This window comes from Eleutherodactylus coqui, chromosome 3 (genome assembly GCF_035609145.1).
Source record: "Eleutherodactylus coqui strain aEleCoq1 chromosome 3, aEleCoq1.hap1, whole genome shotgun sequence".
NCBI lineage: Eukaryota > Metazoa > Chordata > Amphibia > Anura > Eleutherodactylidae > Eleutherodactylus > Eleutherodactylus coqui.
Window position 1 is genome coordinate 200960595 of NC_089839.1, and position 22358 is coordinate 200982952.

The 22358-nt window shown below is 47.3% G+C and overlaps 1 protein-coding gene across 1 annotated transcript in view; it reads left to right on the forward strand.

Moving 5' to 3' along the window:
* Positions 1–20862: 20862 nt before the first annotated feature.
* The window catches only part of LOC136621337 (sodium- and chloride-dependent creatine transporter 1-like), a 91955-nt gene continuing 90459 nt past the window's right edge, over positions 20863–22358 (forward strand). Inside the window, exon 1 of the mRNA XM_066596782.1 lies at positions 20863–21237. Within this exon, the coding sequence (XP_066452879.1) occupies positions 21198–21237 (40 nt within the window). The 5' untranslated portion in view covers positions 20863–21197. The remainder of the gene's footprint in view (positions 21238–22358) is intronic.

Consider the following 22358-nt stretch of genomic DNA (forward strand, 5'->3'; position numbering starts at 1 on the left):
TTAACGTGAATGAATAGAGATAATACCCTGTTTCTCTTAAAATAAGACCTACCCCGACAATAAGCCCTGGCATGATTTTTCTGGATTTGTGAGGAGGACGCTAGAAGTATAGGCCTTACTCCAAAACTGAGTCCTAGTTACATCCATTAAATAGACAATATAAATAGTGTCCAGTCAGCTGTACAAGTAAAAAAAGTTAAATAATTTGGAGCAAAAATTAATATAGGACACTCTTATTTTCAGAGAAACAGGGTACACTACAATACAAAAGTACTGTAGTGCATTATCTGAGCTATCAGAAGATCGCATGTTCAAGTCCCCTACAGGCACATAATAATAGCTAAAAAAAATCCATGTACACTTTTCCTTTAGTTTAAAAAAAATTACTTTGAAAAAGAAACACATATTTGGTATCTCCACATCCAAAATGACCCATACAATACTTTGTATAGACTTTTTATCCTGTATGGGAAACACTATAGGAAAAAAGAAATGGAACAAAAATGTGTTGCTTGTTTTTTGCCTCCCAAGAAACACAATAAAAGTGATCAAAAAAGTCATACGAAACTCAAAATTAATAAAAACTAGAGCTGGTCACACAAAAAACAAGAGCTCCGTGATGGAATAATAAAAAGTTATAGGGCTTTCAATCTGCAAAGAAAAATTATAATCAAAAAAAAGTTTTTTTTATTGTGGAAAAACCTAAAAAAAATTATATATATATATATAACTTTGTTACTGTCCTAATCGTACCGACTCGCAAAAAAAAATTATGCTGCAGAACAATGGCAGAATTTAGATGTTTTTACTTCTTGCCCACCAAAAAAAGTTATACAATACATTATATGTACCCAGAAAACAATAACAATAAATACTACAGTTGATCGCGCAAAAAACAAGCCTGTACAGCCATGTTTACGGGAAAATCAAAAAAATCTCCCCTTTGAAAAGAGAAGATTAAAATCCCCCCAAATCATAGTGCCCTTAAACCCAAAATAGGCCACTTCATTAAGGGGTTAATCTGTGTAAGTGACACTGCTGTGGACATATTTATGGCTCTGTCCTGCAGTTGTCACATTTACAGCCCCTCCCCCATAATGTAGCAGTAACAATGCAGCCCCGTTCTGACATGAAGGAGTCAAAAGCCTCAACACAGATATTTGGAGCAAGTGGATTTCAGTATCCAATCCATCTTAAGCTGCTTAGACTTTCTTTATACAGCTCATACTTTATGCTGGAGACGGGCCAAGAACCAGCGAGGAGAGGACTTGTGAGTTCCTTGGACGACGGAGACTGAACAGTTATGTAAATACGAGAGAAATACCCGACTGTTCCAATATATACATCACAAAACACCGGGGATCCCAGAACACCAAATATTACCTTTCATCAATCATAATAGTCGCGGTGTTCCTGAGTATTTCTGAGTTAAAGGGGAACACATGGCTACTTTCTTCCAAAAATAGCACCACACTCGTCTGCAGGTTGGGTCTGGTACTGCGGCTCATCCTCATTCACTTCAGTGTAGCTGAATTGGAATACCAAACATAACCCATTGACAGGGGTGGTGCTGTTTTTGGAATAAAGCAGCCATGTAATCCTGGACGAGCACTTTAGTGCGGATGGCTAGAGATGAGCGAACGTACCAGCTTGATACTCGTTCGAGTATTAGCGTGTTCGAGATGCTCGTTACTCGTGACGAGTACCACGCGATGTTCGAGTTACTTTCACTTTCATCTCTGAGACGTTAGCGTGCTTTTCTGGCCAATAGAAAGACAGGGAAGGCATTACAACTTCCCCCTGCGACGTTCAAGCCCTATACCAACCCCTGCAGTGAGTGGCTGGCGAGATCAGGTGTCACCCGAGTATAAAAATCGGCCCCTCCCGCGGCTCACCACAGATGCATTCTGACATACTTTAGGGAAAGTGCTATCTTGGTGGAGCTGCTATAGGGAGAGTGGTAGGAGTATTTTAGGCTTCAATAACCCCAACGGTCCTTCTTAGGGCCACATCTAACCGTGTGCAGTAGTGTGGAGGCTGCTTTTTGCAGTGTTGCACTTTTTTTTTTTTTGGTATATCGGCCGTGCAGAGCATTGCGCCCTGCAGTAATACTCCAGGGCCAGAAGCGCTTAGGCAGGGACAGAAGACATATTGATTGAATATAGGCAGTGGGCCTTTGCAAAAACATTTGGGGAAAAAAATCTATTTGGGCTGCCTGTGACTGTCCTCAGTGTTCTGGGTCTCTGCTGGGTGTAGTAGTTCTCCAAATTCATACGCAGCCAGCTAAGTGTTACAGCAGTCTTGCGCAAAATTATTTCCTGGCTCTGTCTGGGCTGTTAAATCACCGCTGTATTGCAGTTCACAGTGCAACACTCTGCAGTTCTTTGACATACTCCAGGGCCAGAAGCGCTTAGGCAGGGACAGAAGACATTGATTGAATATAGGCAGTGGGCCTTTGCAAAAACATTTGGGGAAAAAAATCTATTTGGGCTGCCTGTGACTGTCCTCAGTGTTCTGGGTCTCTGCTAGGTGTAGTAGTTCTCCAAATTCATACACAGCCAGCTAAGTGTTACAGCAGGCTTGCGCAAAATTATTTCCTGGCGTTCCGTAAGCGAAGTCAGCCTCCAACCACAGGCCAATAAGTGGCACATTTAATTACAGCGTTCTGTTTCTGCACTACTGGTAATACACCATGCTGAGGGGTAGGGGTAGGCCTAGAGGACGTGGACGCGGGCGAGGACGCGGAGGCCCAAGTCAGGGTGTGGGCACAGGCCGAGCCAGTGCGGTGGCCCGGGGTAGAGGCAGGGCCAGACTGAAGAAATCCACAAACTGTTTCCCAAAGCGCCCCCTCGCGCCATGCCACCCTGCAGAGGTCAAGGTGCTCTACGGTGTGGCAGTTTTTCACAGAGACGCCTGACGACCGACGAACAGTGGTGTGCAACCTTTGTCGCGCCAAGATCAGCTGGGGAGGCACCACCACCAGCATGTGCAGGCATATGATGGCCAAGCACCCCACAAGGTGGGACGAAGGCCGTTCACCGCCTCCGGTTTGCACCACTGCCTCTCCCCCTGTGCCCCAACCTGCCACTGAGATCCAACCCCCCTCTGAGGACACAGGCACTACCGTCTCCTGGCCTGCACCCACACCCTCACCTCCGCTGTCCTCGCCCCATCCAGCAATGTCTCTCAGCGCAGCGTCCAGACGTCGCTAGCGCCACTGTTTGAGCGCGAGCGCAAGTACGCCGCCATGCACCCGCATGCTCAAGCGTTAAACGTGCACATTGCCAAATTGATCAGCCTGGAGATGCTGCCGTATAGGCTTGTGGAAACGGAGGCTTTCAAAAGCATGATGGCGGCGGCGGCCCCGCGCTACTTGGTTCCCAGTTGCCACTACTTTTCCCGATGTGCCGTCCCAGCCCTGCACGACCACGTCTCCTGCAACATTGTACGCGCCCTCACCAACGCGGTTACTGCCAAGGTCCACTTAACAACGGACACGTGGACAAGCACAGGCGGGCAGGGCCACTATATCTCCCTGACGGCACATTGGGTGAATTTAGTGCAGGCTGGGACAGAGTCAGAGCCTGGGACCGCTCACGTCCTACCCACCCCCCGAATTGCGTGCCCCAGCTCGGTGGTGGTATCTGCGGTGGTGTATGCTTCCTCCACTAAACCACCCTCCTCCTTCTACGCAACCTCTGTCTCGCAATCAAGATGTGTCAGCAGCAGCACGTCGCCAGCAGTCAGTGTCGCGCGGCATGGCAGCACAGCGGTGGGCAAGCGTCAGCAGGCCGTGCTGAAACTACTCAGCTTAGGAGAGAAGAGTCAGACGGCCCACGAACTGCTGCAGGGTCTGACAGAGCAGACCGACCGCTGGCTTGCGCCGCTGAGCCTCCAACCGGGCATGGTCGTGTGTGACAACGGCCGTAACCTGGTGGCGGCTCTGCAGCTCGGCAGCCTCACGCACGTGCCATGCCTGGCCCATGTCTTTAATTTGGTGGTTCAGCGCTTTCTGAAAAGCTACACACACTTGTCATACCTGCTCGGAAAGGTGCGCCGGGTCAGCGCACATTTCCGCAACTCCAAGACAGACGCTGCCACCCTGCGCACCCTGCAACATCGGTTTCATCTGCCAGTGCACCGATTGCTGTGCGACGTGCCCACACAGTGGAACTCTACGCTCCACATGTTGGCCAGGCTCTATGAGCAGCGTAGAGCTATTGCGGAATACCAACTCCAACATGGGCGGCGTAGTGGGAGTCAGCCTCCTCAATTATTTACAGAAGAGTGGGCCTGGTTGGCAGCCATCTGCCAGGTCCTTGGAAACTTTGAGGAGTCTACCCAGATGCTGAGCGGGGATGCTGCAATCATTAGCGTCACCATTCCTCTGCTATGCCTCTTGAGAAGTTCCCTGCAAAGCATAAAGGCAGATGCTTTGCACTCGGAAACGGAGGCGGGGGAAGACAGTATGTCGCTGGATAGTCAGAGCACCCTCATGTCTATATCTCAGCACGTTGAGGAGGAGGAGGAGGGGGAGGAGCATGAGGAGGAGGGGGAAGAGACAGCTTGGCCCACTGCTGAGGGTACACATGCTGCTTGCCTGTCATCCTTTCAGCGTGTATGGCCAGAGGAGGAGGAGGAGGAGGGGGAGGAGCATGAGGAGGAGGGGGAAGAGACAGCTTGGCCCACTGCTGAGGGTACACATGCTGCTTGCCTGTCATCCTTTCAGCGTGTATGGCCAGAGGAGGAGGGGGAGGAGCATGAGGAGGAGGGGGAAGAGACAGCTTGGCCCACTGCTCAGGGTACACATGCTGCTTGCCTGTCATCCTTTCAGCGTGTATGGCCAGAGGAGGAGGAGGAGGAGGGGGAGGAGCATGAGGAGGAGGGGGAAGAGACAGCTTGGCCCACTGCTGAGGGTACACATGCTGCTTGCCTGTCATCCTTTCAGCGTGTATGGCCAGAGGAGGAGGAGGAGGAGGAGGAGGAGGAGGATCCTGAAAGTGATCTTCCGAGTGAGGACAGCCATGTGTTGCGTACAGGTACCCTGGCACACATGGCTGACTTCATGTTAGGATGCCTTTCTCGTGACCCTCGCGTTACACGCATTCTGGCCACTACGGATTACTGGGTGTACACACTGCTCGACCCACGGTATAAGGAGAACCTTTCCACTCTCATTCTCAAAGAGGAAAGGGGTTTGAGAATGTTGCTATACCACAGGGCGCTGGTGGACAAACTGATGGTAAACTTCCCATCCGACAGCGCTAGTGGCCGAAGGAGCATTTCCGCGGGCCAGGTAGCAGGGGAGGCGCAGAGATCAGGCAGCATGTACAGCGCAGGCAGGGGACCATTCTCCAAGGCCTTTGCCAGCTTTCTGACTCCCCAGCAAGACTGTGTCACCAGTCCCCAGTCAAGGCTGAGTTGGCGGGAGCACTGAAAAGGATGGTGAGGGAGTACGTAGCCGGTCGCACGACCGTCCTCGGTGACGCCTCTGCCCCCTACAACTACTGGGTGTCGAAGCTGGACACGTGGCCTGAACTCGCGCTGTATGCCCTGGAGGTGCTTGCTTGTCCTGCGGCTAGCGTCTTGTCAGAGAGTGTGTTTAGTGTGGCTGGGGGAATCATCACGGATAAGCGTACCCACCTGTCAACCGACAGTGCCGACAGGCTTACACTCATCAAGATGAACAAAGCCTGGATTTCCCCAGACTTCTCTTCTGCACCAGCGGACAGCAGCGATACCTAAGCAATACGTAGGCTGCACCCGCGGATGGAAGCATCATTCTCTATCACCATCAAAAATGGGGACCTTTTTGCTTCATCAATCTGTGTATAATATTCCTTCTCCTCCTCCTGAAACCTCACATAATCACGCCGAACGGGCAATTTTTCTTAGGCCCACAAGGCTCAGTCATATAATTTTTCTAAACAATTTTTATACGTTTCAATGCTCATTAAAGCGTTGAAACTTTCACCTCAACCAATTTTTATTTTAACTGGGCTGCCTCCTGGCCTAGTTACCAATTAAGCCACATTAACCAAAGCGATTAATGGGTTTCACCTGCCCTCTTGGTTGGGCATGGGCAATTTTTCTCAGGTACATTAGTACTGTTGGTACACCAATTTTTGTGGGCCCTCGCCTACAGTGCAATCAAATGAATTTTTAGCCCACCTGCATTACAGCTGACGTTACATCAGCTGTGTTGGGCACTGCAATGGGATATATTTATGTACCGCCGGTGGCTTCCTGGCACCCACCCATGCTGTCGGTCCACAGGGACTTCACAATAGGGAGTTGTACCTGCCTGTGTCTATGAATTAAAAACCCCGGTCAGGTTGGGGCATGCAGTGTGGGCCGAAGCCCACCTGCATTTAATCGGACGTTACCTCAGCTGTGATGGGCACTGCAATGGGATACATTAATGTACAGCCGATGGGTTCCAGGGAGCCACCCATGCTGTGGGTGCACACGGAATTCCCATTGCGGAGTTGTACCTGCCTGTGACTATTTATAAAAAACCGCGGGCTGACTGGGGCATGCAGACACCTGGACAGAATGAATAGTGTGTGGCACATAGGTTCCCCATTGCTATGCCCACGTGTGCAGCTCCTGATGGAGGTGGCACAGGATTGGATTTCTCATTGCTTCTGTACAGCATTGTGGGCTATTGCCCCGCCCCTTTTAAAGAGGGTCGCTGCCTAGCCGTGCCAACCCTCTGCAGTGTGTGCCTGCGGTTCCTCCTCATGGCAAACGCACTTACAAATAGACATGAGGGTGGCATGGCATGAGGGCAGCTGAAGGCTGGGCAGGGACAGTTTGGTGTGCGCTGTGGACACTGGGTCGTGGGGGGGGGGGGGTTTGGGCAGCATGTAACCCAGGAGAAGTGGCAGCGGAGTGTCATGCAGGCAGTGATTGTGCTTTGTTGGAGGTAGTGGGGTGCTTAGCTAAGGTATGTATTGCTAATGAGGGCTTTTCAGAAGTAAAAGTTTTTGGGAGGGGGGGGGCCCACTCTTGCCGCTATTGTGGCTTAATAGTGGGACCTGGGAACTTGAGATGCAGCCCAACATGTAGCCCCTCGCCTGCCCTGTCCATTGCTGTGTCGTTCCCATCCCTTTCTTGAATTGCCCAGATTTTCACAAATGAAAACCTTAGCGAGCATCGGCGATATACAAAAATGCTCGGGTCGCCCATTGACTTCAATGGGGTTCGTTACTCGAAACGAACCCTCGAGCATCGCGAAAAGTTCGTCCCGAGTAACGAGCACCCGAGCATTTTGGTGCTCGCTCATCTCTACGGATGGCGCCTTTCTCTCAGGGCGGATTGACACAGACGCATTGGCGCACATTTTTACATGCGCAAAATTTGCACACAAAATATGCAGAGAATAGAACACATTCATTTCAATGGCTTTGTGCTCATGTACTCTTCTTGAGCGTGCATTTTGTGCGGTCGAAAAAAAACGCCATATGCGCTACATTTGTGCGCATTTACGTACTAAGGGTCCCCATAGAAGCCTTTGGGCGGTGCGGAAATGCACGTGAAATAGAGAAGAAGATGCGCCATACACTGCGCCATGCTGTGGGAAAAAGAACACATCTTGATCTCATTAGGCTAAAAAGTCATAAAAAACTTGACGTGATTGTGTCCCAGACGCAAAAAATCAAGTCCTGTGGGCGCAAAAGGTGCAGTAAGATAGGTCGACATGCGTGCAAAAAACATTGTTGGTAACACAAATACCTTGCGCAGAGCTGCGCACAACCGTTCACACGCCCATGTGATACCATCCTCATTCTGATACTAGTATTCATTAGGAAATTATAGTACTAGTGTTTCTGGTGGCACAATGCGCCATACAGTTCTGCTACATGCACGTCACACACGTCTGGTACATGTACATCACATACAACTCTGCTACATACATTCTTCATCCAATACAACAGGGCTCACAAGATGCACAGCACTCAGGATGAAGGGCCTGTGATGATGTCACTGTCATGCTCCGCCCCTGATCACACGACAGTGATGTCATCACAGGTCCTTCATCTCTATGCATATTACGGGCGGACTACATCCATTACAAACCCCCCTGCGGTCTCAATTGCTATGGAATACTAACGAACACCTAGCCGAACAGCAGACGTGTGCTTACAGGACCTGTGATGATGTCACCATCATGTGATCAGCAGTTGAGCATGTAACTCACTCGGGACGAAGGACCTGTGATGACTTTACAGTCATGTGATCAGGGGCGGAGCATGTAACTCACGCAGGGATGGACAGGTGGTCATTAGTATTTTGACTAGTAAATATTAGGAAATTACAGCACCTTTGTTTCTGCTACATGCACGTCAATCACACACGGCTCTAGTGCATGCACATCACACACACAGAGCCCTGCTACATGCATGTCTCACACACAGAGCTCTGGTGCATTCACATCATACACACACAGCTTTGCTACATGCATGCCACACAGAAACACAGCTTTGCTACATGCATGTCATACACACACAGCTCTGCTACATGCACATCACACACACAGAGCTCTGGTACGTGCACATCACACACAGCAAGAAAAGCAAAGAAAAGGTATTTGTTCTGTCATTCCAGTTCTCTTACTCAGAGTCTGTTATGACCTTATTGGTGCCCATTATAAGTCATTGCTGAGGAGTTACTCCAAAGCTGGATGCCTTTAAGTGTGATTGTCTGTCGGGACTCACATGCTTAGAAGTGTAGCTATAGGGGTGCAGAGATAGCAGTTACATCTGGTCCTGGTGCCTGAGAGGTCTAAAAGTCCCTTTGCGACATAAGACACCAGAATTATAAATGGCACATGTAGGTGGGGGCGCTGTTGCACATTTTGCATTGGAGCCCAGGAGCTTCCAGTTTTGCCGCTGCTCAGGGCCAAAGGTTTTAATTAAATGAATAGTTGTGTTCTACTAAATAATGATTGTGCGGAGACCCTGAGATTAAAGGACAAAACATGTGATTAGATTAATTAGAGGATTGGCCTTGGCACAGATAATTATACAAGCCGACAACAGGCGAGAATCCTAGCTCAATCTAACAGAAATGGACGTGTTTAGCGAGTATACCCACCTTCTACTTTAGTAGAACTCAATGAAGGTGATAACCAGCGGGTTAAGCGAATGTATTCACCTTTTTTTGAATATATGCTGATAAGTGTCTCTATTGTCATTTATTTTTAATCCAAGTATCTTTCTTAGCTGTTAGAGATGGAAAGTAGTTGTGTCACTGTGTACATACATTACTTATCCTGTATTGATCCTGAGTTACATTCTGTATTATACTCCAGAGTTGCACTCACTGTTCTGCTGGTGGAGTCACTGTATGCATACATTACTTATCCTGTACTGATCCTGAGTTACATTCTGTATTATACTCCAGAGCTGCACTCACTGTTCTGCTGGTGGAGTCACTGTATGCATACATTACTTATCCTGTACTGATCCTGAGTTACATCCTGTATTATACTCCAGAGCTGCACTCACTATTCTGCTGGTGGAGTCACTGTGTACATACATTACTTATTCTGTACTGATCCTGAGTTACATCCTGTATTATACTTCAGAGCTGCACTCACTATTCTGCTGGTGGAGTCACTGTGTACATACATTACTAAACCTGTACTGATCCTGAGTCACATCCTGTATTATACTTCAGAGCTGCACTCATTATTCTGCTGGTGGAATCACTGTGTACATACATTACATATCCTGTACTGCTCCCGAGTTACATCCTGTATTATACCCCAGAGCTGCACTCACTAGTCTGCTGGTGGAGTCACTGTGTACATACATTACTTATCCTGTACTGCTCCCGAGTTACATCCTGTATTATACTCCAGAGCTGCACTCACTATTCTGCTGGTGGAGTCACTGTGTACATACATTACTTATGCTATACTGATCCTGAGTTACATGCTGTATTATACTCCAGAGCTGCAATAACTGCTCTGTGCAGATACTGAATTGGCAGGGAAATCTGAGAATTCAGCAGTGAAGCAAGCAGAATTTTGAATGCAGCTCTAGAGTATAATAAAGACTAGCAGCACATTGCTAAAATGACAAATTCACTCCCACAGCTTCATGATGTCCACTATGCTTCCAGCATGTAAATTTTGCAGTGTTCCCCAGCTGCTGCAAACCTACAACTCCCAGCATGCCCTGATATCCCATGACTGTCATGGTATGGTGGGAGTTGTAAGTTTGCAGCAGCTGGAGAATTACAGGTTGCACAATATAGAGACAGAGAATGGTAGAGAATGCAATGACCCAGACTTAGGAGGTAATGAGCAGCGAGAGAAAAATTAGATGATAGTCATGGTGAATCTGCTGCTCCTCCTGGCAGAGTGGGGAAAAATGCTGGTCTAGGGTCTGACTACAGCCAGTGGTAAAAAAAATAATAATTAAACTAATGAAAACAAAATAAAAATAGGTAGTTGTTACAACCTGTTATCCACGGAGTTGGATAAGGTAAGATGTCACTTTGTTGTGACACCAGCCTGGATATGGGTAGGGACACATTCTGGGCAAAAAATGAAACTATAAAAAGTGAAGAACTAAACAACCAGTAGTCTCGTGTGGTGTCTCAGTACAGTTGTTTTAGGCGGTGGGAAGCACTCCAGGAGGCAGACTTTAGATGAAAACAATTTGCACACTTTATTGCAGGAAGAGAGGGTACTTGTTGATTCAGTTGATTCAGTAGTTACAGCACTTGCTTTATATTCACTTGAGGTAGATAATAAAATTACACTTGCAGACATTGATGAGTTTAGCACACACTTCTAGACTTTTGAACCTTGCTCCTCTCAGGGGAATTACATTAATTTCCAGCTTTTCCTCCCTGGCTTTGGCTGTTACATTAAAGATGACTTGCTCTCCTTTGTTTCCTCCTCCTTTTCGTCCTTTGTCTCTCCACTGCTAACAGCCCAAAACAGACTTGAATTCTTTTTCTTTCTCCTCTATCATCTTAACAGTGTTTAGGTGTTAGTACTCACACGGGATGTTATTCTTCCCACCGCACTGGCTAGCGTAGATGGTCGCCTCCTTTCTTCCTATCTCCTTCAGTCTCCTCTGAGCTGGCTAGATGCTAGAATGGACTGACTAACCCCGCCCACTCTCTGCTTTTTATACTCTCCTCACTAACCAATCCTGAGCTAAGGGACATCGCTCTACCCAATCCAAGGCTAGCTAGGGGTGACTAACAGGTGGTGAATTCTGCATAGTCATACAGTGCTAGGTAGTGAGAACACCAAATATTAACACTTTCAGGCCCATTTAAAGGCATATGCACATAATTACACACAGATAAACATATGCATTACATTAGCTGGTAGTAGTGATGCTATGAGACCCCAACTCTGGGGTACTACAGTTGCCCCCCACTTAAAGAAAGCTAACCTTGGCGCACTCCATAACCCAGAGACTAAGTCCAAGATTGGTGCTTCTCAGTGTACTGACCCATTTATCACCCTCTAACATTCACAGTAAAGAGTGTATTACCAGTTACAATAAAGGGGCATTAGTAGGAAAATATAAAAATCACTGCACAAGGCTGGTGAGGTGGTAACGTGTCACGCCACTCTCCTCCTTTGGATGCTTTAAATTAAGCAAACAACCCACTCTGGCATAACTTCCGAAGTCTCACTTCCAGTGTCAGTATTTGGATGTGACAGCGTGCAAACAAAAGGGCTGATCAGTACCTTTTTAAATATCCTGCTGTGCCAAGCGTAGCCTGAGAACATCAGCATACACTATGGGGCCCTTACATAACACTTCACCCCAAAGCCTAAAATAGAAAATACACACACTGGAACTGAAAGCCAGCTAGAAAAAGATGCCTTGTCAAGAAAATTTAAAACAAGCAAGAGCGAATAGAGGTCTTTCACTCCCCCCTTGCCTAGGAAAATGGACCTTTTTCCAATGATCTTCTAGACTACATTAGGAAAACAGGAGCAGAATGGCAGGGAAGTCCCAAACTGCACCTCACCTGGGAGCGCGCAATACTGCATACCCTTCCCAGGCTATTGCAACTGGAACCTTCCCAAACTTCAAACAAAATGGGGGTGTGCATAGGGAATGGATCTCAATGGAATTGCACAAGCAGACACTGCAATTTCTTTAGCAAAATTTTTCTGCCTCACTTACAACTTCAGCTCTCCACTTCTCCTACCTGTCAGGATGATTTAAAGAAATGTTACTTAACAAGGTAAACATTTTCCACACTTCACCTCCTGCACATGGTCTTTAACGTTACGAACCATAAATTATCACTTTGCGGTATATGTCACCAGCACATATTTTTAGCATGATTTACATCATTATACTATTTTAGCAGCGATGATTAGCTCAAGTCCTTACAATAGTCCATAATTCAATTTCTTCAGTCTGCAAATGTTGGTGGACGATGACGGACAACACAGCAACGTAACTAAAAAGTGCATGTGTTTCTTTGTTATTGTCCCTGGGGCAGGCACGGGGAACACAGAACATAATAGACAGTTCTGCCACATGAAGCCATCATCATTCGTAGGGTCCACATGACTGAAGAACAACGGCTCATCATACGGGAGTCTTTGAAGAAACAGGAACTGGACTAAGAACTTTTAATGACGTCAATGAGGAGTATTAACGTCCATGATGAGCTGGTGGATTGCAAAGAAAGGCTCAAACTGGAACAAGAGTCTCTTTCAGAACTTAAGAAATAACTTTCCTCGACCTAGACGGGAGTCTCTATAAACAACACAAATAACCTGAGAACTCTAGCAGGGAATGTCTCTACCTGTGAAGGGAGTCTCTGTTGAAGGGACGTTACTTTGTATAGTAACAGATTGGACGTCTGGCGGTTCTTGGGCGCGGAGGCGGAAGATTTCTGAGCTCTATTGGTGCAAAGCATTTTCAAAGGGGCGTATTGCTCCATACGCCTCCAGTCCTCTTTCCCCTTCCGCCTACACTTTCTCCCCACACTGTAAGTTGTGGAAATGCGCGAGAATGGAGGCGCTTTTCACTGGATTACCGAATACAATTTCCTGGGATTCATCCTCCTGGATAAACCCGTATCCGTGGTCAACGTAGAATGAGATTACAGTTCCTAAAATTACATTTTTGTAACACTTGTCCTCTCTTGCCTCCTCTGCTGCCTTTTCCTCCAGATTCTTGGAAGTTCACTAGGAATACGCTGTGGGTCTGGAATGTTCCTAGAGACCCTTGGATTTTACGCACATCCCTGGCTCTTCCGTTCTGCCCATCCCACTGGGGGTGGTGAAAGTAGTAGTAACCGTAGTAGTTAGGGTTGCCACCGCTGCAAATGGAAAAAAGGCACCAAAGGACACATTAACTGGAGAATGGCTTACTTCTCTTCTTTCGCATAGTGCCGGAATCAGATAGGACTCCGGGGTATTTGTAGATGTCATTAATCCACTCAGAACCTTGTACTCAACTTTTCAGAGGAGGAGTTATCGCCTCCACATAACTGGGCAACTCGGATTTCAGCTTTAGCTATACTGGGTGAAGAAATTGGGAGCGGTACTGTTGTATCTTGTCTCCACAGGAACTTGGGGTGGAGATATGGGTTGGGCTGACTGCTTGGCAGGGAAGGTGCTGGTGAAGCCCCCATGAATGGATTGGCTGTTTCCTGCAGCATGTCATTTGCTGGCTTCGGCTGTGTAAACTGTGACTGCCGAATATCAACTCCCCCCTCCCCCCCAGCTGTCAGCAGATCAGGTCCCTGGTGACTTATCAGTGTGGCTTGGTCGTCATTCCCTCGCCCCCCAGGTAGCAGATGAGCGCTGTTGCTTGGCTCCCCCCACCCCTGGCAGAATGTAACATCCCTGGTGTTCTCCGGGAGAGCGCCCAGAGAGTGACAGCGGGGAACGGTGACATCAGCGGCGCCTTAATGGGCGCTGCAGGAGGAGCAAACCACAGTGGTGGTGAGACTGACCGTGCAGGAGCCGCCATGGCACAAGGGGCATTGGCGGGGTAGGTGTGACAAGAGCTGTGAGGGCAGATGACGGGAGTCCGCGTAGGAAAGTTACTGGAGGCGCCAGGAGAAAACTTACAGAAGGGGACACTATGATACACCGCCTGGAAACTTGCCAGCCGGGTCGGCAGTAAAGAATCAATGAGGCAGGGGAGACTGCAAGTCCAGTGCTGGGGACTGCCAATCCAGTGCGTCACCTGCCCCTTCACTGTCAGTGAGTCAGCCCAACCCATGTCTTCACCCCAAGATCCAGTGGAGAGGGGTTACAACAGTACCGTTGGGAGCTTCTCTTTTCCCGAGGCGGACCTCAGTGATGTCGCCTCTTCTGGCAGTAGTGCAGGTGTTACCACAACCTCTGGAGCACCTGTGCCCGTAGGGACACTATGGGCTTGTGGCCCAGGCACTGGGTTGGTCCTTTGAGCCTCTGGGAACATGGCTTTCACTGGAGCTGGTAACCCCCATCTCCACGTTGACTTGTGGGACTGTCCCATTAGGCGGACCAGAAAAAACAGGTCGCAGGTGGGATAAAGAACGATACTGGATTGCAGTGGAAGAGGAATATTCAGAAGATGGTTCCGATCATCTTCATGCATGAGGATCCATGGGGGGTATCCTGAGGGACCAGTATAGTTAGTACTCAAAGGGTCTCTCTCGGTCTGCAGGAGAAGTTGGGCCTGTGACTACGATAGGATCTGCAGGGCTAGCAGTGTCGACAGGACTTGAGCATGGTGCCACAGCAGGCAACAAACTGAGACGTGGCCTATGGGTGTGGGATCACTCACGGAGGACATGGCGGCTCCAGATGGGGGTTTCTCAGTCTGGCCAGACTGAGTGGCAGCAGGAAATCCCATCCAGCGTTTGTGCGCATGTGCGGGATCCAGGCCAGCGTGTTCTCGCGAGTAGATTACATTTAGTGTGATTCACGCATTATCTACTCGCATCGCATACAATCTACACATATATAGGAGATACCCAGGTTACCCCTGCAAGGTCCATATCACTATATACAGGAGATATACCTCCCCTGTATATAGTGATGCTGATGTAAGATAGATATGTCCTGTATGTAATTATATGTACATCTGATATAACGTATACCACCTAAACATACAAGATTACATGACGTACATGGTGCATACCTCGTACAGCTTGTACTGCTCCTCCATTCTCCTCCTCCAGTCTCGATACTGTCACTGCAGCGCCGGCTGGACATCCATACTGACCCCCACACATCGCACACACACAGCTTCGCTACATCCATCCTAATCACCACACATCACACACACAGCTACGCTACATCCATCCTGGTCCCCAGACATCACACACACAGCTACGCTACATCCATCCTGATCCCCAGACATCACACACACAGCTCCGCTACATTCATCCTGATCTCCAGACATCACACACACAGCGCCAATACATCCATTTTGACCCCCACACACATCACACACACAGCTCCATCTTGACCCCCACACACATCACACACACAGCTCCACTAAATCCATCCTGACCCTCACACACATCACACACACAGGTCCACTACATCAATCCTGACCTCCACACACATCACATACACAGCTCCACTACATCCATTCTGACCCCCATACACATTACACACACAGCTCCACTACATCAATCCCGACCTCCACACACATCACACACACAGCTCCACTACATCCATTCTGACCTCCACACACACAGCTCCACTACATCCATTTTGACCCCCACACACAGCTCCACTCATTCACTCAATCCATCCATCCAGAACCCCACAGCTCCAACACACACACAGCTCCACTACATTTATCCTGATACACACACACAGCTCCATTACATTCATACTGACACTGACCGACACACACACACACACAGATGCAGAGTCCTACATTTACTTAGCCCCGTGGTCATGTGATCCCTGACTCCTCCCACACAGGGTATCAGCGGAGGCCCTGGAAGCTGTCGGCTCTGCAGGTCTGTGTTTTCCCTGCCAGAGGAAAGTTGACTGGCGCTAGGAGGCAGTGCAGACTCTTAAAATACCGGCCTGTAATAGGGCCGGTAAAAAAAAATACCGGCACCGGCCTGACAGAAAAAATACCAGCCACCCGGCAATCCTAGCTGTGATGTTAGCAGGCTTGGTCGATGAAGAGATGATGCTTCTTCTCCTACAAACCCGACTGAGCCTCAGCGGGCCTTTGGCGCCAGTGGAACGTGGAACCTTGCAGGGGCAGGGCCTAGCTTGCTGTACTCTGCATTCCACTGTGGGGGTTTGGGTGCTGCCTTACTTTGATTACAGTAATTTTCACTGGCTTTCCCCTTGCTGTGTTTTCAAGGGGTTTCGTAGAACGTAGACAAGAAAGAAGGAGTTTTCCTGCGCTTGAGTGCCACTTTGAGTAGCAATGCCGCAGATGAAATTGACCAGCCATTTTGGAGCTTCTGGATGCAGCAGTACAATTGAAAACGGTCCTTTACAGTTGAAAACATATCACACACTTTTTTTTTTACCTTCCTTCCTTTCAATAAAGTTACTTTCTTTCACTGTAATTAAAATTATGACAACCAACTTTCCAAGATGGCCGATTAACTCTTTACATGCTGACATGATTTTAAAGTCATTTAAAGCACTGAGACACATTCTTTACTTCCAGGATAATCTTATTGTACTAGGCAGATATGCTCAGAGGATCCACAACCTTGTCCTTTCCTCTATAAGGCTCAGAGGGTTGATATGGAACTTGTCTTAGGTGCAGCATCAGAGGACTTTTAAGTCAGATAACCCGACTCTAGTTTTCAGAAAAAAGCATCATGTGTGAATACTGGCTTAAGGCGCGAATGCTCATCCTGTTCGTGATGCCAAAACCTAGTTGCAGCGACCCAGACCCGGAGTTAGAAGGTATTGAGTGGGGGAAAAAATGCCGGTCTAGGGTCTGACTACAGCCAGTATTAAAAAATAATAAATAAACTAATAAATGCAAAATAAAAATATGTTGTTGTTACAACCTGCTACGCGCGGAGTCGGATATGGTAGGGACCCATTCCAGGCAAAAACTAAAAATACAAGTAGTGAGAACTAAACAAAAATGGGGGTAGCATTTCTTACACTCCTGTAGTCTCGTGTGGTGTCTCAGTACAGTTGTTGTAGGTGGTGGGAAGCACTCCAGGAGGCAGACTTTAGATGAAAACAATTGGCACACTTTATAGCAGGGAGAGAGGGCACTTGGCGATTCAGTAGTTACAACAATGGCATTATATTCACTTGAAGTAAATGATGAAATTACACTTGCAGACATTGATGAGTTTAGCTCACACTTCTAGTCTTTTGAACCTTGCTCCTCTCAGGGGAATTACATTCACTTCCAGCTTTTCCTCCCTGGCTTTGACTGTTACATTAAAGATGACTTGCTGGCTTACTCTCCTTTCTTTCCTCCTCTTTTCCGCTCTCTCTCTGTCTACTGCTAACACCCCAAAACAGATTTGAATTCTTGTCCTTTCGCCTCTATTCTTTCAAAAAACGTTGGGTGTTAGTACTCACATGGGATGTTATTCTTCCCACCGCACTGGCTAGTATAGATGGTCGCCTTCTTTCTCCCCCTGACTAACCCCGTCCACACTCTGCCTTTTATACTCTCCTCACTAACCAATCCTAAGCTAAGGGACATCGCTCTACCCAATCCCAGGCTAGCTAGGGGTGACTAACAGGTGTTAGAGCAGGTTAGGGTGAATTCTGCATAGTCATACAGTGCTTGGTAGTGAGAACCCCAAACATTAACACTTTCAGGTCCATTTAAAGGTATATGCACATAATTACACACATAGATAACCATATACATTACATTCGCTGGTAGTAGCGATGCTGTGGGATTCCAACTCTGGGATACTACACTAAAATGACAAGAACAGCTCTGCTACATATGTCTGCTACGTAATGCGCACTAACATATACTTCCAGCATGTAAAGGGCAGCGGATGGCTGCAGGTGTCTGTGCAGACTCCCAGCACATTGCTTAAATGGCAAATTCAGCCCTACTAAATCTTCCTCCTGCATAATGTGCACTATGTTTCTAACATGGAAATGTTGTGTTTTCCAACCTGCGGCTCTACAGTTGATTCAATACTACAATTCCCAGCATGTCCCAGCAGCCTGCAGCTCTCAAGGCATGGTGGTAGCTGTAGTCTTTTAACAGCTGGAGACTCCCAGGATGCATGCTACGTATTGCTAAAATGACAAGACCAGCTCTGCTACATCCGCCCAGTGCATAATGTACGTTGTGTTTCCAGCATGCAAAAATTGCAGTGTTTCCCAACCTGTGTCTCTCCAGCTTTTGCTAAACTACAACTTCCAGCATGCCCCAAGCACCATTTATAATATGTATTTCTATGTTCCCAGTGTATAAAGAGTAGAAGATAGATAGAAGTGTTTGTGCAGACTCGCAGCACATTGTAAAAATAACAAATTCAGCTCTGCTACATCTACCTAGTACATAATGTGCACTATGTATTCAGCATGTAAAAGTTCCCCAACCTGTTGTGCTCTTGTTAATGCAAAACTACAACTTCAAGCATGCCCTGACAGCCTGCAACTCTCAGGGCATGGTGGGAGTTGTAGTTTTGCAACAGCTGGAGAGTCCCAGGAAAAAGAACATTGGGAAAGAGGAAGCCCTGCATTGCTAAAATGACACGATTGGCTCTACTACACCTGTCTGGTGCATAATTAGCACTGCTGTATGTTACCAGCATGTACAGCAGATACGTGTTTCGGGGTTAGCCCCTTCATCAGTCAAGCTGGGTAGGACATCACTCTTGGGGCTGGGGGTATGACCAAAAGTACTGGTGGTACCAGGAGCATGAGATGCCAGGCGACTGCCACTTCTCCTGGTACTCCCAGTTCTGGCATCCCACGCTCCTGGTACCACCAACCCCATTGGTTGCCTCAGTAGAAATAGTGACACCTGTCAGTGGCCTCAGTAGTAATAGTGACGCCCGTTAGTGGCCTCAGTAGTAGTAGTGACGCCCGTTAGTGGCCTCAGTAGTAATAGTGACGCCCGTTAGTGGCCTCAGTAGTAATAGTGGCGCCCGTTCGTGGCCTCAGTAGTAATAGTGACACCTGTTAGTGGCCTTAGTAGTAATAGTGACGCCCGTTAGTGGCCTCAGTAGTAATAGTGGCGCCCGTTCGTGGCCTCAGTAGTAATAGTGACACCCGTTAGTGGCCTCAGTAGTAATAGTGACGCCCGTTAGTGGCCTCAGTAGTAATAGTGGCGCCTGTTCGTGGCCTCAGTAGTAATAGTGACGCCCGTTAGTGGCCTCAGTAGTAATAGTGGCGCCCGTTCGTGGCCTCAGTAGTAATAGTGACGCCCGTTAGTGGCCTCAGTAGTAATAGTGGCGCCCGTTCGTGGCCTCAGTAGTAATAGTGACACCTGTTAGTGGCCTCAGTAGTAATAGTGACGCCCGTTAGTGGCCTCAGTAGTAATAGTGGTGCCTGTTCGTGGCCTCAGTAGTAATAGTGACGCCCGTTAGTGGCCTCAGTAGTAATAGTGACGCCCGTTAGTGGCCTCAGTAGTAATAGTGACGCCCGTTAGTGGCCTCAGTAATAATAGTGGCGCCCGTTAGTGGCCTCAGTAGTAATAGTGGCGCCCGTTCGTGGCCTCAGTAGTAATAGTGACACCTGTTAGTGGCCTCAGTAGTAATAGTGACGCCTGTTAGTCGTCTCAGTAGTAATAGTGACGCCCGTTAGTCGCCTCAGTAGTAGTGGTGACGCCCGTTTGTCGCCTCAGTAGTAGTGGTGACGCCCGTTTGTCACCTCAGTAGTAATAGTGACACACATTAGTCGCCTCAGTAGTAATAGTGCCCTTGTTAGCTGCCTCAGTAGTAATAGTGACGCCCATTAGCTGCCTCTGTAGTAAGGTTTTATTCACACAACCGTATGTGTTTTTACACTCGCTGGATCGCTGCCAAAAATCATCTGAATGAAAATGCCACGATGAAGATCCGATCTAAATTAGTGTTTTCTCATCCATTCATACGGGCAGCTGCAGCTTATTGGCGCAAAAAATACGTTGCAGAATGGAAATCCATTGGTCGGCAGAAACCCTCGGAATCATTTCTAATACTTAAGTAGAGGCAGCTGTAATCATTTCGCAGCGCCGGACGCAGGTAAACTCCCTCCCCTTTTTTCAGCTCCCATAGAAGCCTATGGAAGCCTCCAGCATATCTCGGCAACAGATAGGGCAAGACCGATCTTTTAACGCACCATATAAAATCGGTCGCGGTTGTCCTATTATTCCCAGTGCAATGTTTTTACGCAGCTAAATATCGCTCATCTGAATGAACACATTATTATGAATCCAATGCTTCAGATGGTCGCGATTTTTTTAATGCAGCTAAATTAGCCGCGTATATACGATAGTGTGAATAAGGCCTAATAGCGACCCCGTTAGTGGCCTCAGGCAAGACCTGGGGAGTGAAGCATACCTCCCGCCACCTGGAACTGTGGGGCAGCGTCTCAAATCAGGGACTGTCCTGCAGAATCTGGGACACTTGGGATGCATTCCTATGGCTGTAATGACAAGTTTGGCTCTGCTACATCTGTCCAGTGCATAATGTGTACTACGTTTCCCAAGCTGCAGCTCTCCAGCTGTTGCAATACTATAACTCCCAGCATGCACCGCTGTGTGCTTCCAGCATGTAAAGGGTAGGGATGGATGGAGGTGCCTGTGCAGCGCCAGCAGCATTGCATTGCTAAGCAGGTGCATGTGTTGCTGCTGCTACACCAGCAGGGGCAGCGACCAATCACAGGAGGCGGGAGGAGGTTTTCTTTTCCTCCTCTATTTCAATTCTTTATTTGGAGACAGAAGGCTCAGTTGCTCGTGAGACGGCGAGTGTGATGGAGATCGCTCACACACAAAGCCTTCTTTTCCATCCCTGAATCGGCGCTCCCAGGCAGTTGGCCGCTCGCTGACGCTTCATTCCCACGTTCCGAAACTTCATCAATGCGGTTCTTCCGACTCACCTTCAAGTGTTTTGTGGATTGTTTCTGAACCCCCTCCCCCGCTCCCCGCGGTTCTCACTGTCTTTTTTTTTTTAAATCGTTATCACTTTCTTTTATAAAAAAAAAGACTAACTAAATATATTTTTTATTTGCTGCGAGAAAAAAAAAAGAGAAAAAATATAAATATCGAGACCGAAAACCTCCACCGACAATGAGAAGTATAACAACTGCGACGAAAGACAAGAACACAGGTACGTGCAACGGTGATGTCACCGCAGAACAGGGCGCATATCATATAGGTGCAATGTATGTAGTAACAGGGATGACTGACAGCGGAGAAACAGCAGGGGGGCCATTCACTGCATCCAGCCATTCATCATCATGCGCGTCCTCGGATACACCCGTGTAGCGTGTAAGAATTCCCTTACTGCCGTGTCTGTATTATATTCTCTAATAGCATGGCTGAGAGTGGATATTATCCATCATAAGAATAAATACTAGTGACCCGCAGGGGAGAAGGATGGAAGGATGTGATATATTGTATACTGTATATTGTTCTATCTATCTATCTGTCTATCTATCTCATATCTGTCTGTCTAATATCTATCTATCTATCTCATATCTATGTCATATTTATCTATCTGTCTAATATCTATCTCATATCTATATATCTCATATCTCTATCTGTCTGCCTCATATCTATCTATCTATCTATCTATCTATCTATCTATCTATCTATCTATCTATCTATCTATCTATCTATCTATCTATCTATCTATCTATCTATCTATCTATCTATCTATCTATCTCACAGCTATCTTATATGTATCATCTCTCCAGGCTTACACACACAGTTTTCTGACCAATCAGACCGCTCTTACAGATCATGAAATTGCTCTGAGCCGTCCGCTAACACCCACAGATATAGATAGACTCACTACTCATCTTCCTCATCTTTTATGATCTTCCTAAAATAGATCTGTCCTCTTCCCTATAATGAAGTTGACTTTCAGATGCTGTTTATACTCTACAATTGCAGGATTACACGTGGTTACTGGCCAATTTTTAAGTACGTCAGATTAATTTTAAGGCAGACATTGGTCTGATTGGATAGAAATTGATCTATCTATCTATCTCATATCTATTGAACTGAGCAACTATTTATCTCATAGCTCCCAACTTTTTGAATGGTCAAAGAGGGACACAAAGGCCACTCTCACACATACCATCGGCCAAACGCTGCGATTTAAATCACGGCGCTTTGCTGCAATTTAACTTTTGTTTTCAGCTGCAGAAACCTTATCTATCTATCTATCTATCTATCTATCTATCTATCTATCTATCTATCTATCTATCTATCTATCTATCTATC